This window comes from Aspergillus vadensis (assembly GCF_003184925.1).
Source record: "Aspergillus vadensis CBS 113365 unplaced genomic scaffold BO88scaffold_15, whole genome shotgun sequence".
Lineage (NCBI taxonomy): Eukaryota > Fungi > Ascomycota > Eurotiomycetes > Eurotiales > Aspergillaceae > Aspergillus > Aspergillus vadensis.
This window is the reverse complement of record NW_020292053.1, coordinates 436,155-451,246: the sequence shown is the minus strand read 5'-3', so window position 1 is coordinate 451,246 and position 15,092 is coordinate 436,155. Positions and strand designations below refer to the sequence as shown.

General features: G+C 49.4%; 5 protein-coding genes across 5 annotated transcripts; 2 read left to right on the top strand and 3 right to left on the bottom strand.

Annotated features, from left to right (window-relative positions):
• Nucleotides 1-549: 549 nt before the first annotated feature.
• On the top strand, nt 550-1,562 carry BO88DRAFT_488933 (uncharacterized protein; the record flags this gene model as incomplete). The annotated part of the gene is made up of 2 exons (XM_025712655.1): nt 550-625; nt 705-1,562. 2 exons carry the CDS (start codon nt 550-552, stop codon nt 1,382-1,384), a joined length of 756 nt encoding a protein of 251 aa, XP_025561734.1. The 3' UTR covers nt 1,385-1,562.
• Nucleotides 1,563-5,752: 4,190 nt separating this feature from the next.
• BO88DRAFT_342992 (Zn(II)2Cys6 transcription factor) lies at nt 5,753-7,229 on the bottom strand (the record flags this gene model as incomplete). Its single annotated transcript, XM_025703165.1, has 2 exons — nt 5,753-7,131; nt 7,190-7,229. The coding sequence occupies 2 exons, from the start codon at nt 7,227-7,229 to the stop codon at nt 5,753-5,755; spliced, it is 1,419 nt and encodes a 472-aa protein (XP_025561733.1).
• Nucleotides 7,230-8,266: 1,037 nt separating this feature from the next.
• On the top strand, nt 8,267-10,148 carry BO88DRAFT_72663 (pepsin-like aspartic protease). The gene is made up of 3 exons (XM_025713089.1): nt 8,267-9,297; nt 9,350-9,665; nt 9,715-10,148. The coding sequence occupies exons 1-3, from the start codon at nt 8,642-8,644 to the stop codon at nt 10,096-10,098; spliced, it is 1,356 nt and encodes a 451-aa protein (XP_025561732.1). The 5' UTR covers nt 8,267-8,641; the 3' UTR covers nt 10,099-10,148.
• A 50-nt stretch (nt 10,149-10,198) lies between these two features.
• BO88DRAFT_444698 (monoamine oxidase) lies at nt 10,199-11,985 on the bottom strand (the record flags this gene model as incomplete). Its single annotated transcript, XM_025710134.1, has 3 exons — nt 11,627-11,985; nt 11,486-11,568; nt 10,199-11,428 (listed from the first exon to the last, which is right to left on the bottom strand). The coding sequence occupies exons 1-3, from the start codon at nt 11,808-11,810 to the stop codon at nt 10,199-10,201; spliced, it is 1,497 nt and encodes a 498-aa protein (XP_025561731.1). The 5' UTR covers nt 11,811-11,985.
• Nucleotides 11,986-12,660: 675 nt separating this feature from the next.
• Nucleotides 12,661-15,009, bottom strand: BO88DRAFT_444697 (transcription factor domain-containing protein; the record flags this gene model as incomplete). The annotated part of the gene is made up of 7 exons (XM_025710133.1): nt 12,661-13,050; nt 13,112-13,329; nt 13,383-13,868; nt 13,924-14,207; nt 14,264-14,688; nt 14,748-14,845; nt 14,986-15,009. The coding sequence occupies 7 exons, from the start codon at nt 15,007-15,009 to the stop codon at nt 12,831-12,833; spliced, it is 1,755 nt and encodes a 584-aa protein (XP_025561730.1). The 3' UTR covers nt 12,661-12,830.
• Nucleotides 15,010-15,092: the final 83 nt, after the last annotated feature.

Below are 15,092 nucleotides of genomic sequence, written 5' to 3'. Positions count from 1 at the left end.
CGTCTCAGTGTTTACTCCTCTTCGTCATACGCTAATTAGAGTTTTCTCAAACCTTATCAGGACACCTTATACGCCTAGAATCGATAGTAATAGCAGGTGGAAGAAAGTATTCCTTAGATCCACACACATAGATTGAGCGACCTTGCGCCTGGACGATTTGAACATTGTCCATGATTCCCATTCTAATAGTATTGCCGATCTCTGGGGCTTCTCGAATCGCCGGGGGTTCCGATTGAGGATCTATGGGGGTTTGTCAAATCTCTCAATAGTTCAATGTAACTAATAATGCATAGCGGTGTGAAATATTGAACTGAGATTTCCGAGAGAAACTCGTCCACAGTGGGCGCAGAGGTGAGTAAATACTGTTTAGAAAATGCATAAATAGGAAGAAAGGTTCTCCAAGAGAGCAGACTTCTCAACAGGCTCAGCAAGTCCTTTGACTCTCTCGATCTTGTGTTTCCGAGAATCCAGCTCAGACTCTTTTGATTTCTCGGCTTGATCAGCCCATCATCCCACATTGTCCTCTATTATCCCAATCCAACCAATACGATGCATTTCAACAACGTTGGACTCCTGGCCACGGCCTTCCTGGCCTCCACAGCTACAGCGCTCCCCCGCATTCCGCGTATGTTCACTCTTCTCGCGCATCCCAGTAACAAGATTTCCGGCTTGATTTGCTAACTGGTTACGACTTGGTGAATTAGACCATGGCGCGGTAGCCGCTGCCGGTGGGACCTCGGGTCCATCCCAAGAGGGCGGAAACCTTATGCAGAGATCCGAGGAGAAGACTGCGAGTCAAGACAACGCTGATTTTTTGCTTGACACTGTGGGCGGACAACTTGGGCGGAGAGCGGAGCAGAAGACGGCTAGTAAAGACAACGCTGATTTTTTGCTCAATCTTGGGGACGAGACGGATAGTGATTATGAGAGCGATTACGGTTACACTGGTCGTCGTCGTCGTCGTCGTCATCACGTCGTGTCTACTCGTGAAACTGGTAACAGTCTGATGCAAAGATCGGAGCAGAAGACGGCTAGTAAAGACAACGCCGATTTTTTGGTCAATCTTGGGGACGAGACGGATAGTGATGATGAGGGCGATGACGGTTCCACTGGTCGTCGTCATCACGTCGTGTCTACTCGTGACACTGGTAACAGTCTGATGCAAAGATCGGAGCAGAAGACGGCTAGTCAAGACAACGCCGATTTTTTGGTCAATTTTGGGGGCGAGACAGACAGTGAGGATGAGGGCGATGACGGTTTCATCCTTCATCGTTCTCGGGTGTCTAATCGTGACAATGGTGACGGTCTGATACAGAGATCGGAGCAGAAGACGGCGAGCAAAGACAACGCCGATTTTCTTCTCAGTTCGGGGGGTGTACTGTGATGATAGCGGTGATGATAGCGATGATGAGGGCGATGACGGTTTCAACTATCGTCGTTCTCAGGTGTCTAATCGTGGCAATGGTGACGGTCTGATACAGAGATCGGAGCAGAAGACGGTGAGCAAAGACAACGCTGATTCTTGGGGGCCCGGATGGGGATCTGGATATGGTGGATATGGTGATCATGGCAATTCCAACGGGCGAAACGGCTACTAGTAGTAGATAGCTGGGAACAATACCTTGTTGGTAGTCAGTTAGGGAACACGATCAATAGCAGGAGACAGTATGTCGTTTACAACATAGGCATATAGCTCGTTGTCTCAATGATTCTTCTATTCAAGGCGTACGGCATCACACCATTTTGACATTATGATACTATCAAAGTATATCTTGGTCCTCATTGATAGGTCATGACTAATTGTATATAATGTAACTTGCGAACTGACGTGGATGTGTCGACGTAACTCATCAACGTTCAGGGTTCAGAAAAAAAACCTGAATTGAAGTGGCAAGATGTATGATCACATATCTAAGATTATGGTTTGTGTATCTGGACCTTATGTTATGATTTTCTGTTTCGAAATTCTTTAATTATGAGTGTATTGAAAGTTAAACCTTCCCTAACTGCATATGTATTCTTACTAATATTTAAACAGATCCTGTATCGTTGTAGCGTAGATTGCTCGAGTTGCCAAGAATCATGCCAAATTAGACCCACACGCAAGGGCAGAGCCAGGAACCATTGGACACGATATCAGAACGACAGCCAGAAACCTCAATGCTACCTGCAGTAGCTTATAGACAGATACTATATAAATATTAGTCTCATTTCCATCCCACTGAATTAAATTCGAACGATAGACTCTCATGTTCTATGCCCAGATAAATATCATCTCGCAACTTAGAAACCCAGGATGTACCGTGCTAAATGAACATATTGTGGCCTGGTGGATGTCAACAAACTTCTCCTAAGCATAGGTGGTGTGACAACCTAGAAAGACTACAATGACTAAGAGTGTCCGAATGAAGCCTGTGTATTCACGAGGACTAATAAATCTAGAGAAAAAAAGAAAACTATTTACTTCTTGGGAATTAAGCTAAAATATATATCTTTAAGGATCAATCCCCGCTCAGTAAATTCTATCTCCTTCCTGTTATTTTCTTATTAACTCCCTACCAGTTCCTTCGGTTCCTTCCTTTTATTCTTTGGTTAGTTCTTCACTTGCCTTCTGGCAAGTCCTGTGTCCTGATTATCTCCTAGGGGGTTGCCGTCAGTAATCCTTTAGGTCTGGGGGTCACGTGACCGGTGTGTGACAGTTATGTGATGAGGCATGGGATGACCGAGGTCTCACAGGTGGTGTACTAAACTCAGGAAGAGCCTTCAATGGGGGAGCGGCCATCCCGCCATACATACCGTTGTCTTTCCATATAATCTTATTCTTGTCAGTACACAATTTGCCTCCGGGCACCCCAACCCCCTGGGGAAAGTCAGTATTTATTTCGGACAGGAAGAGCTGTGCCATACGCTGGTTTACGGCTTGTTCCATGGTGCTCCCCCTGCGAGGAAGACGCCGAATGGAAGGCAGGGGTAGATTTCTCATGAACGGCCTCACACACAGGATAATCGGTCGTTGTTTCAGAGACAATCGGTTCAATGCAAGCACAATATATAAGAATGACCGACGCAGGAAGAGTTTTGATACATCCTGTTGCTGTTTGTCACCCGTTATATATTAAGAGACAATGTATGGATTATACAGAATGATTCTTCCGGCAAGTGATGTTGCGCGAAGTCATCCTTCCTGTTAGCCGTCTTTTCACCACCCTCGATAAGCTTTTGAGAATGATAGAGATAGCCTGCATCCCTGGCCCTTCCCAACAGCCGAAGACTGACCTAGACCGATAGACTGTGTAATCCTAGAATAGTTCGCACATCATTGAAGTGGTGACCAAGCACCAGACACCACTGTGATTGCAAAGAGGAGATAGTCCGCTAATTTCTCTCCTTCCAGGAATAGGTTGAGGTATGTTGTGATGCTGGTTACACTTGGAAAGGTGACCCCTTGCTGGACATGAAGCGTCATTACATGTGTGGATTCGTTGACGTCCTATTATGATGACTGAACGATAGGACTAAGTGACAATAGTGATATCAAGCGAACCAGTGTGTGCACAGCCAATGTTCTGAGGCTGACAGACATGTTAGATATTTGACAGTCCCAAGAGACGTAGGGTTGGCAACATAATTCGAAGAATTGCTGTGAGGAAAGAGTTTCAGAGTAGCAGCTTGACAGGTAGGTTCCAGTTGAAGAGACACAACTTGGAATTTGGATAATCAAGCCTTTGTGGGAAAGCCAAGAATTGCAAAGTTTGCAGCTTGCCACGAGTATGATGAAAAGATCAAATGAGGGGGCAATATTGGCGGGCATCTGTGGTCTGGCGTTTGAATTTGGAGTGGACAGACAATTGGACCGTCCGGGGTTGACGGCGGGTCCCCTGCGGGAGAGATACTGCGGGCCCACTGGTTTGGCGCACACAGGGGATATGATGGGCTGTACTCTATATTCGTGAGGTTGGTAATATCGGGAAGGGAGTAGAGGGCTTCCGAATGGGTATACAATGTAAATCATTGCACGTACTCTTTTTTGTCTCACTCTCTTGAGACTCTGACCCTTGGTCGCACCCGACACAGAAGGGTAAGGAACTCATAGTTGAAGCGAGGCATGAAAGGGGTACCAGATGAGACCAACCACAACGGATATACATGTCGGCCCTTCTCATAGAATGGCAGTAGTGATTTCCATCCGTGGAATGAAAAGCCGCATATATTGTTGTAGAGGAAAAGATAGAGGGGATAATATCAGCTCGGCCTTCGTGATGATCAGTAGCTATGGCTAGCCAAACACCCATTAGGCGGTGGTGTCGAGATATTCGTAAAGGAATCGGCAAGGCCATGCATTATAGGGTTGTATTATTATATATACTTTCATCATGGACAAGTGTTAATGAGGTCTAGATAGAAGGTAGAGCCTGGAGTCCCTTCCATCCTTAGCCCCCATTTATTGCATCATGTTTTTGGCAAACCTGTCGGTAGGGTAACTTATCACAGTGGATCTTGGCTGGTATTTATACCCTTCGTAGCGAAAGGAGCTCCATCAGAACTTTCCTAAAACTTGTGAATATCCGTTCGTTTTATGCCTGAATCTCCGGGGACTCCCTCTTTCCTATTCACGGACACTTCCGAGCTTGAATACTTGGCCAGTCAATTACAAGAGATGTAGATATTGCTGTCCCTGTCAGCCGCTTATTTCCACATGCAAGCGCTAGTTTCTTTCCTACTCTTGCAATTTAGGTTTCATTGCAAAGATAATATTCAGGACGCGAATTTCCTCCATCTTACAATGGAAGTGAAGACAAGGATATTCGACGCCTGAGGCTGTCCTGTACGATAACTCAACGTGGCGAACCCTGATTGTCCGCAGCCTTGCGCAACCTCTGGTCTGTGATTCACATTCTAGCTGAGCTTCCCCGTATATATCTGCAATCGGTATCCATCGACATTCCCAAAGTATAGCGCACATTACGTATGTACCACGTGCAAGTAATTGACCTTTCACAGTATAACAGTTGGCGGTCTCATAGTTCTTCTGAGCTTTAATGGCCCCACACTACAAAGTTTTCAGGCTTCAAAATTACAATGTGTATTAGTCGGCTCTCATATGTGGGGGAAATAGATTCTCACAAGTGGCGAAGAATTGTATTCCCAACGTTCTACACAGCTTCTCTGCCAGGGTGAGCGACTTCACTATCTGGCTGTGTTTTGTCCGGAATGTGCGATACTTTCATTCCACGATCACCTGCAGAAACAGTGACAAAAAAGGCTACCATTGCGAATGGATTGTATAGTTCCATTTGATTAGTCAAGTAGTCGACTTTTATTGATGACCTATGAAGGCTATATGTTTATGCATCCTGTGCGCCGAGGAAACGCATGCATCTCGGAATCTGTGGTCTCACCCGACTGTCAGTTCTTTTGTGATACCGTAACAGGACGGCTGGTCGGTGACTGCGTCCGCGATAAGCTTTAGAGAGTAGTCACTAATGCTCATATAGCTGGGACCAGCTTTATGAATATAGTATGTCCCATTCATAACAACCTCGTACTTGGGAAAGTCGCCGGATTGGCGCTTGTTAGTTGATGTCGAATTATTCACAATAAACTCCACTTCAGCAGACACTGTAGCCAACTTGGAGACTCGTCAACATCAGCCCTGCTGTCCGGGGCTGTTACAGCGGCTACGAGCTTGAGATTGGAGGTGACCAGCTATTATGCTGGCAGTGGTGATTAAACCCCATATGGGATGTACTGATCACATGATCAAGATAGGTGACAGACGGGGCAGGTTCTCGGTCCACTTTGCGGAACCCTGCAGATCCCAAATGGCAGGCAAGGCGTCAAGAGCTTTGGGGATATTGTCGAACATTGTTCGAGAATACACCCCTTTCAGATAGTCGCTGAAAAAGGCTCTGTGCTCGGGATCCACGCTATCCGCTGCTGCAATGAAACATGACCATACAAATCCATGAGCACCCGGCTCCGTGGAGCTCATCTGACAAAGAAGCCGGCGCAGCTCTTCCAAAACATGCCACGAGCTTTGGTTGGTGGTAACACGTTGTAAGTATATCTGTGCACCTTTTGAGAAGGCCTGTCTGACAAGCGACAATGTTCTGTGATGGTGCGAATCAGCATTCACTCTTGAAGCCATCCAGACACTTGGGTCAACCGGGTTTCTAAGTCTCTCGGCGCCTAGGTCTGCGTTCAAAAGTGGCTGTCCTAGGAACGCAAACATGTCCGTCTGCTTTGTAAGAAAATCTCTCAGCTCGCTATTTCCGACAGATTTCATGTTCTGGGCCAGAGTGAGGAGAGTTCGCAACAGGTGGCTATACTCGGAGCTACCGGTAACGGTTTCCCCCACAAGTAGCACTATCAGCGTTGCCCAAGTCGATGAATTGAAGACGAGTTCGGGTGAGCCAAGCTGAGAATCACGTCGTAGCCGAGAAATTATTGCCGATCGGCGCGACTCGGTTGCCGCTCGACAGGAGGGATGTCGGGAGCCAAGATGTTGCGCGGCAACAACAGCAACAGCCTGCTGTAGAAGGTTATCTTCGAAGGCCATGGGAAGGATGATGTCCCGGTAGCCATTCGATATATCGAGGACCACCATGACAGGCGCGACATATTTAGCGAAGTAATCGAATGATTCGCGGGTTCTGTGATCGACCGGTGCGATCCACTGGCCGACAGCCATCTCCATTACTGGGGGCTGGCGGTAATTAGAGGGTGCATGTCTAACCACCACTTGCTCTGAGCTGAAACCAAAATCCCGGCTTCCAGCAGACATTGACTGTGCATGGTCTGTGCCTCTAATGACCGAACCCCCCTCTACGGCCAATCCATTCCGGTTTCGCTCCTTCCCGCTATTTCTGGGCTTCTGCCTTTTGGTGACTCTATTCCGGTCATCCTTCCACCGAATAGGACGAGAGGTATCTGAGGCTTCTTGGTATACCGATTTGGGATCGACATCAGGTATCGGGATCGTGCAGCCTTTTAGTCTTCCCCGAGTCGCCAGGCCGGGGCTGAAGCGAAAGCGACCCGATCCTGAGCACTCGATCCCTTTCTTCTGGCATTTGAAGCAGGTAGGTTCCCCTCTGTCGCAGACAATCCGGCGCTTCGAGCATTGAAAGCATCCTAGGAAGCAAAAACGGTTTAGTCATGATCTGCTCGCATGGGACAAGATTGGGCATACCTCGCGACTGGGAGTTACTACCGGAGTCCGTCGCGACCATGGGGACCCGCTCAACGACCATCAAGGCATGAACGCCATGCAAGCATGCGCGGATACTAGCTGCTGATGGCGCTATCTGATAGTGGGCTGATATGAGGATTGATGTGGAAACTTCAAGGACGCTGAAATGAACTCCGCGGATGTCCGATGGCCGCCCGGAGCGGAGCGGGTCTTTCCCTTCCGAGGTTCCCCGCACGTGTTTGCCTCTCAATGCGGTATGCGGTATCAACCCTTGTTTCTTCACGGCATCTCCGTCAATGCTATACACTGCAGGGACTGAAAGGGTGTCCCTTATCGCAGAGTTAATTAATTAACAATTCTGCGGTGTGAGCCATTTTGGTAATAGTCTATGGAAAGGTCACATATCAGCAACACAGGGCTGTTCTTGTTGGACACGGCCCACCACGTGATCTGACAGCTACTCCGATAATCCGCCGATCTGAGCTTGACAGCATCAAGCATGAAGCCATCTCCCCCCTCTCGGTTGTCTCCGATGCTTGGCCTCCCTTGTACCCAGTCATGGGTCTGTCAGGTGTCACTTGTGGGTTTCGGGACCACAGCACGCATGTCAATGTCAAACAGAGAACCGTCTCGGATGCAAAGTAGCTGATACATGTCTCGACGGGGGAGGACTCTCTTCCCATCCTCCTGATGACAGCCATTGGTCGTGATTAAATGAAGTTCAGATGAAGGGAATCAGGTGTGCCTCAGATCCGACACAATGGCCTTGTCGGGTGACAGTCGCTGTGTGGTGCACTGGTCAACATTTCTCCGGGCGCTAATACCCTGAGGGTTATCCCCGAGATGATGCCCGATACAATTACTCAAGACTCGGTTACTCTATTACAGGAGGGGAAAAGCGCAACGCAATCACACCGACTGCATGAAGCAATCCCCAACTACCGCAATATATTCCAATCTATCTTCTGTTCAATCCTCAACCTTTGACCCCTCCCCTGCGGACTCCGACGCGCACCTTGCGTCTTATCTGCTGTGGGCCTTGATTCGCACCAATCCAGGGCCAGTGCTGACGCAACGCTCCCTATCAGCAATATCGGTGCCGGGCCCACTCGGCGCTATTGTTCCTAGCGATCGAGTGGGAAGCCAGGTCTCATCACTATCAGGCAGCACTATACAGGTCCGCCTTGTCTTGTCAACCACTCGCATCGCGTCATTGCTAACCGCCACTCCGGAAGCTGCGAGCTTTGCTGGTCGACAACAGCGACATTCTGCAATCCAGCCTATGTCTCTCATTTCTGCAGGTTTAATTGTAGCTAGATTGGTGGGCTCGTCCGACTACCGGATGTAATTTCCCAACCCTATATAATGTCCCGAACGCGCCCCTCTTCTGCATGGGCTTTCTCTCCTGTCAGTCAAGCAATCACTTAGATCACTTCTCATTCAGTTGCCGCCATGTATATCCCCATCGGTACCTTGGCCACTGCCTCGCTCCTTGCCGGGGCTGCTCTGGCTGCACCCACCCCCTCCCCGCTCAAGGCAAGAAACATCGTCCGCAGAAGCGGCAGCCACACCATTTACAAGCCTACTCCATTCGCCGCTCCCAGTCAACACAAGGCCGCCTCCAAATACCTCGAGCTGAGCAAGACCAAGTCCAAGGGGAACGTGAACCCTCGTAGCGCTGCGTATGTCACGCGCTCCACCAGCAGTGGCAGCTCCACCTTGATCTCCCTCTTCGAAGGCGAGGAGTTCGCTACCTCAATCACTATTGGTGATGATTCTTTTGACGTTATCGTCGACACCGGTTCTAGTGATACCTGGGTCGTCAAGACAGGTTTCACATGTATTGACCTCGACACCGGCCGCGAGACCTCCGAGTCGAGCTGCGCCTTTGGCTCCACCTGGACTGTTGAGAGCTCCTTCGTGGAAATTGAGGGAGAAGAATTCGCCATCGAGTATGGCGATGGTGAGTACCTCTATGGAGTGATGGGTAACGAAACCGTCACTCTTGCCGACATCACTGTGGACCAAACCATCGGCGTGGTCACTGAGGCCGCCTGGGAGGGCGACGGAACCACCTCTGGCCTGACTGGTCTTGCGTACCCTGCCCTGTATGTACTCTCCTTGCCACCTATGCACAAGTAGGCATCTAACATCTATTAGTACGAGCGCCTACTCCACAAAGACCGACGAGCAAGTCGTCTACAGCAACATCATCACCACCATGTGGGAGGAGGGACTGATTGAGCCTTATTTCAGTCTGGCCATTGAGCGCGATGTCTCCGGTGCCGCCGGCTATCTCGCTCTGGGCGGTCTGCCTCCTGTTGACTTTGTTGAAGACTTCACCAACACCTCTATCCTGGTCACCAACATTGAAGGCTACTCCAAGGCCTATGACTTCTACACCATCAACATTGACGCGGTCACTCTGAACGGCAAGAGCTTGACCAGCGCTGGTGGCGACGACATCCAGTACATTGTACGTTTATTCAAACCCTCTCCTACTCATCAGACTTTAACAAATGCAGGTCGACTCTGGCACCACCCTGAACTACCTGCCAACTTCCATCTCTCAGGAGATCAACGCCGCTTTCTCCCCTGCGGCGACTTACTCCGATGACGAAGGCGCCTACATTGTTGACTGCGACGCCACCCCTCCTACTCACGGCATCACCATCAACGGCAAGACCTTCTACATCAACCCCCTCGACATGATCCTCGATGCTGGCACCGATGACGAGGGCAACACCGTCTGCATCACCGGTATTGTTGACGGTGGCAGCGACACCTCCGAAGATCTCTACATTCTGGGCGACACCTTCCAGAAGAACGTCGTCACTGTGTTCGACATTGGCGCCACGGAGCTGAGATTCGCTGCTCGCGAGAACTACACCTCCAACGACACCTACTAGACATAGACTGCCTATATCCCCAGTTAATCACGTGTATAGTTATGTTGAATGTAGTATGAAATGCATGTTCCAATAAACACCCTTCCAGTACCCTAATGCCTCACAACCGAGCCTTCACCTCCTCCCGCTGCGTCCCCAACTCCTGCAACACCACCCTCGCAGCCCTCGTCCCTTCTTCAATCGCCCCATCAATAAAGCTCCTCCACCCCAACGCCCAATCCGAATTCGCAAACACCACACCTCCATGCCTCTCTCTCAACCCATCCAAACACTCACTCACCATCCCGGGCCTCGAGAAGAACCACGCGCCCTTCGCAAACTCATCCTTCACCCAATTATGAAACACCAACCGCTTCACCCCAATCTCCCCAGGCGCTAACTCCCCAACCGCCTTCAACGTCTCCCGCACGTCCTCGTCGGGCTGAATATGATTCGCATCGGTCCCAAAACACACCAGATGGGTATTTCCCGCAGGGGTGGTCCCATCACCAATAGCATAGCACAGCTTGTTGAACGGGTACGCGATGCCCGTCCACGACCGCATATCCTTATTATCCACCTCTGCATGCACCTTGGTACACATATTCACATGCCCAGCCTGCATAGCAGAGACCTTCTCTGCAGCCAACGCAGGCGAGAACTGGATCGTGGAGAGAACATTAAGCGGAATAGTGCACACCACCCGCTTCGCAACAAACTCCCGTCCATCCCTCGCCGTCACCCTCACCCCCTTCCCACCCTCCTCATCAACCACACTCCTAACCGGACACGAGAACACATACCCCAACCTCCCCGTCCCCACCGCCTCCTCCCAAAACCTCCTCGCAAACGCACTCTGCCCCTCCGTAAACTTATAACTGATCAAACAATCCATACACCCCTGATACGTATACCCACTCATCGCCCACCAATGCAGAAACTCTCCAAACGAGCTATTCTCCATCCTCCCACCAGAGCAAAGCAAGATAAACGCCTCCAGAGAACTCCTCTCATTCAAGCTCAACTCATCCTTGATTTGTTCAATCCGCTCCGCATACGACATCTCATCATACTTCCTAAACTCCGGAACATAGAACATGTCATGCGGGAAGGGGAGGACGGTCCGTCCGTTGGCGCCATCGACGTTAGTGAACTTGTGCAGTGCGGAGCGGAGGAGCTCGTCCTCGGCTTCGTGGGTCATGTAGGTTGATGAGGTGGGGTTGGTGCGCAGTTGGAAGTGGTTGACTCCACGGCTGAAGTTGAAGGAGGGGGACAGCGCGTTGTGCATCTTGTAGCGTGTGATTTCGCGCCATACGTGCGATTGGTGCCAGTGGACCCAGGTGCCTCCCATCTGGATTTAGGGTTAGCTATGTGGGTTGGAGTGGGAAAGAGGTAGGCGTGGGGGTACCTCGTAGGGATAGCCGTCGATGTTAGAAGACCAGGAGCGGCCGCCAATGCGGTCTCGAGCTTCGAGAAGGAGGGTTTTGAAGCCTGCTTCGTTAGTTGATCTACTTTTTGATATTGCTGTGTGGGTGAGATAGGTAGGTACCTGCGACGGTCAAGTCCCTCGTGGCAGTTAACCCACAGTATCCACCACCAATGACGATGACGTCCCACGGTCCATCTTTACCCGCATCTTTAATATTAGTCGGTGGTGAGATAACACCCAGAGAGGGAACGCCCTGCGTGAGCCCAGTCTCGGGTGTCCACTGGAATCCGTCTCGGGAGGTCATGTTGGAGATGGTGCTGCCGTAGAAGAAGGGATGAGTGTACTTGGTCGATACTTGACGAGGAGGTTACGTCGGGCCCATCGTGGGCTTTTATATTACAGCATCGGAATCCATTCCGAAGGATTCTATCGATATCTGATCCTTGGTTTGTCGAGATTTGACTGTTCTGCCACCCAGGATATGGCTCTCAGGGCCGGCAGAGAAATATTTCCCGATTGGGTTAAAAAAGAGAGATTTTGGGTGGGGCTTGACCGTTGTTGGGCTGTACACCGCCTTCAGGATTTTCTTCATCGGTCACTCCACAGTAAGTACATTTGGAGTAATGGGTTGCTGTAAGCCAAATGAATACTCCCTAAAGGCGAAATGACGGGTTAGTGGTATGTGCTAAATGTGCACCGTAGCAGCGTCAGAGCTCATGTTCATTCCTACCTCTAATAACGAGACCATTGCACAGTATTCTGCCGGCATAACGATGCCAGTTTCCCCGCACATGTCACACCGCCATATTGCCGAGGGTGTTGCTTATCTTATCGGCTTATCGGCCTATCGCATTCCGCGGTGGGAGAGAAATTGCCGTTTTCGGGTAATAATGAGAGAAAATGCGAGGCTGGAATTATCGAGGAAAACAGGTGGAAGTTTGATCAAGAGATTATGTAAAGTTATCTTTATATTGAGTTGGGTTTTTTGTAATGCTCTATCGACTAGACGTGGTGTCTACTTATGATAGGTTTGTCTGAAGTCATTGCTGTGCTTGGGCGAGATATATATCCTTCCCTTGAGTGGGTTCTATCAAAGATAGTAACAACGGTGATACCGATGGTCAAAAGTCTACTACTACTCTGTATTACTTGCTAGATTCAACTTATAATGGAGTACGAAAACATTCGTGCTGAGACTCTTCCCTTTTGACGCCCTCTATACATGGTAACTCTAATTCTGTTCGCGAAAGAAAAAGGTTCTAGGATGGCTTCAGATCAACATCAGCCTTTCATCTGGAGGAAGGACTCCAAAAAGAATAAAACATCAATGTGAGCCAGCCACGGAGTTTTGAGAAGCTATCGTCATTGCCTTCATCATAATACTCAACGGTTTAAGCTCGCTCCGCTCCTGCGCGGCTGTCACGACGAACTGGTTAAACCAAGACACCAAGTCGAGATCAGCTTCTGCATTCTCACACTCAGGCGACCCAATCATATTCATAGAGACTATGAATAGTGGCACAAATTGATGGAGAAGAATAAGACTATAGGAATGAAGCTCAGCAATTAGCGTCATGATGTATATAATCTTCTGTTGTAACATACCTGATACCCCAATATGGGTGTGTAGAGGATGACATGATAGAGCGGGACATTTGCAGACTCTTCCGTGCAATGTCGACCGTGTGATATGGTAGGAACTGGCTGTCTTGGTTACATTTCTTTGCTTGATAGAAAACAATGAGCATCTTATAGCTGCTAAATAGAATGTCCACGCAAAACCAGGTATCCATGCGATTTGTCGTCGTAGTGAGAAGTTCCTCCTTGGTTTTGTCAATTTGCGGCTGATGAAGCTGACCATTGAGAATTAACGTACCGGCGACCAGTCGGACATGATGGTTTGCACCTCGGCAATAAGACCGTCGATTGTCCTATCGTACTGCGGAGTGTCCACGTCGGGCTCTGCATCAACTAGGTCCAGATATTTGATCAAAACCAACGTGAGACGCATGGAAGCGAAAAAGTGGATTTGTATAAACCGAGTGGATGCGTGATCAACTCCTGTGATACTAGGATCCGGGAAATTCACCGTCCAGGACCCGTCGGTAATGAGCGCCGGTTTACCAAAGGACAGACGGAAGACACAGTCCGTTCGTAGCAAGTGCCAAAATTCAAAGCGCATTCTGTTCTTCTCAATTTCGCTTTCAGGGTTAGGGGGACCGCCAGGTCGAACGATCTGTTGGCTGGGGGTTGGTTGGTCGGCATCAACAGAGAAGTACCCAAGAGCTCGGGAAATCTTTACAGACTCGGCAACGATCCGCCAAGATAGTTCACTGTTGCAGGCTTCAAGAGACATGGACATCTAAGCACTACTTTAGTTCCTATGTAAGCTGACGAGTATCCAAGGTAGGACGCACCATAAAGAAGGCAGCGAACAAGTCTGCAGGCGTATCCTTAATCTGGGCCAGCCAGCTTTCTGTTAAGTCCATACAGGAGCGACAAAGAAATTCCACGATGGTGCCTCTGTTGTGATAGGGATCCGGATCTACCAAAAAGCCCTGGAAGAGAACATTGTAGTAGACAATTCGTATTGTCGGGTCGAGATGAACGTGTGGGTTATCAAGCAGATCTGGGAGTGAGAGGATGAACTCCTTTTCAAAGGGAATTCGGAAACCCTCGAATTGGTAAGTGTCATAGTATACTTGAGTCCAGATTAGCATGACGTTGACGCTGCAGGTGTTGTAGGGACGACCGTACATTCTATCCATTTGTGTGCTGTTTCTTTGGTGATGGCGGGAGATGCTTTGGGCTTTTCGGGTTCTACATTCTCCAACTCGGAGATCTCTCGCATAGCGACCTCTATGGCCTGGATGCACTTTTCGTTCCCCCAGAAGCGCGACTCGACTGTCTTGAGGTGACAAAACACATTAGAACTGAGGAGTGACCTCATATTCTCGTCCTTTAGCCCCTTCAAGATAGTCTGAGCTACACCCTCTGCTGCCGGTAGGGGAGACCCAATACTGCGGGGCAGAGCGCTCTGCGAGGTGTCATTATCTGAGGCGATAGACATTGAACGAGATGCATCTGCGGGCTGATCTAGATCTGAGTCAATCATACAGTGATCCTCTAGACGCTCCAGTCGTCTAAGGATCTCGGAGAGGATCTCTTTGTCATCTATTAGCCTAGTATGCCGAAAGCTACGTTAGTAGCTTTCTCCATGCTTGTAGCAAAGGAGGATAACCTTTTCTTGGCGGAGCGTGGTTTCCGCGGCAGATAAGTGCATTCCGCCCCAACAGCGTCGCATTTGTCGCATCTGGGGTCGACTCTATTGCAACGGATCTAATTCTCCGTCAGATGGCGCGTTGCTTGAACGTGCGGCTGAGACGATACCTTCTTTTGCTGACAGCGGCGGCACTAGACTATTGTCAGCTTTAATGACGACCTCAGACTGGCTGCAGAAATGACTGGGCTCAGCCTACCGAAATAGGCTTGCGGGAGCTCATCCTCACGCAGTGGATCCGCGATTAGGTTGAGTGATGAGATTGTGTTGCAAGGGATGAAGAATGGCAGCGGGAAAGTGAAGAGT

Bases quoted from the DNA above. Each gene is read 5' to 3' on its own strand.
- BO88DRAFT_72663 (XM_025713089.1), top strand. From the start codon at position 8,642: ATGTATATCCCCATCGGTACCTTGGCCACTGCCTCGCTCCTTGCCGGG. The intron at 9,298-9,349 runs GTATGTACTCTC...AACATCTATTAG, and splicing joins GGTCTTGCGTACCCTGCCCT to TACGAGCGCCTACTCCACAA. The intron at 9,666-9,714 runs GTACGTTTATTC...TAACAAATGCAG, and splicing joins GCGACGACATCCAGTACATT to GTCGACTCTGGCACCACCCT.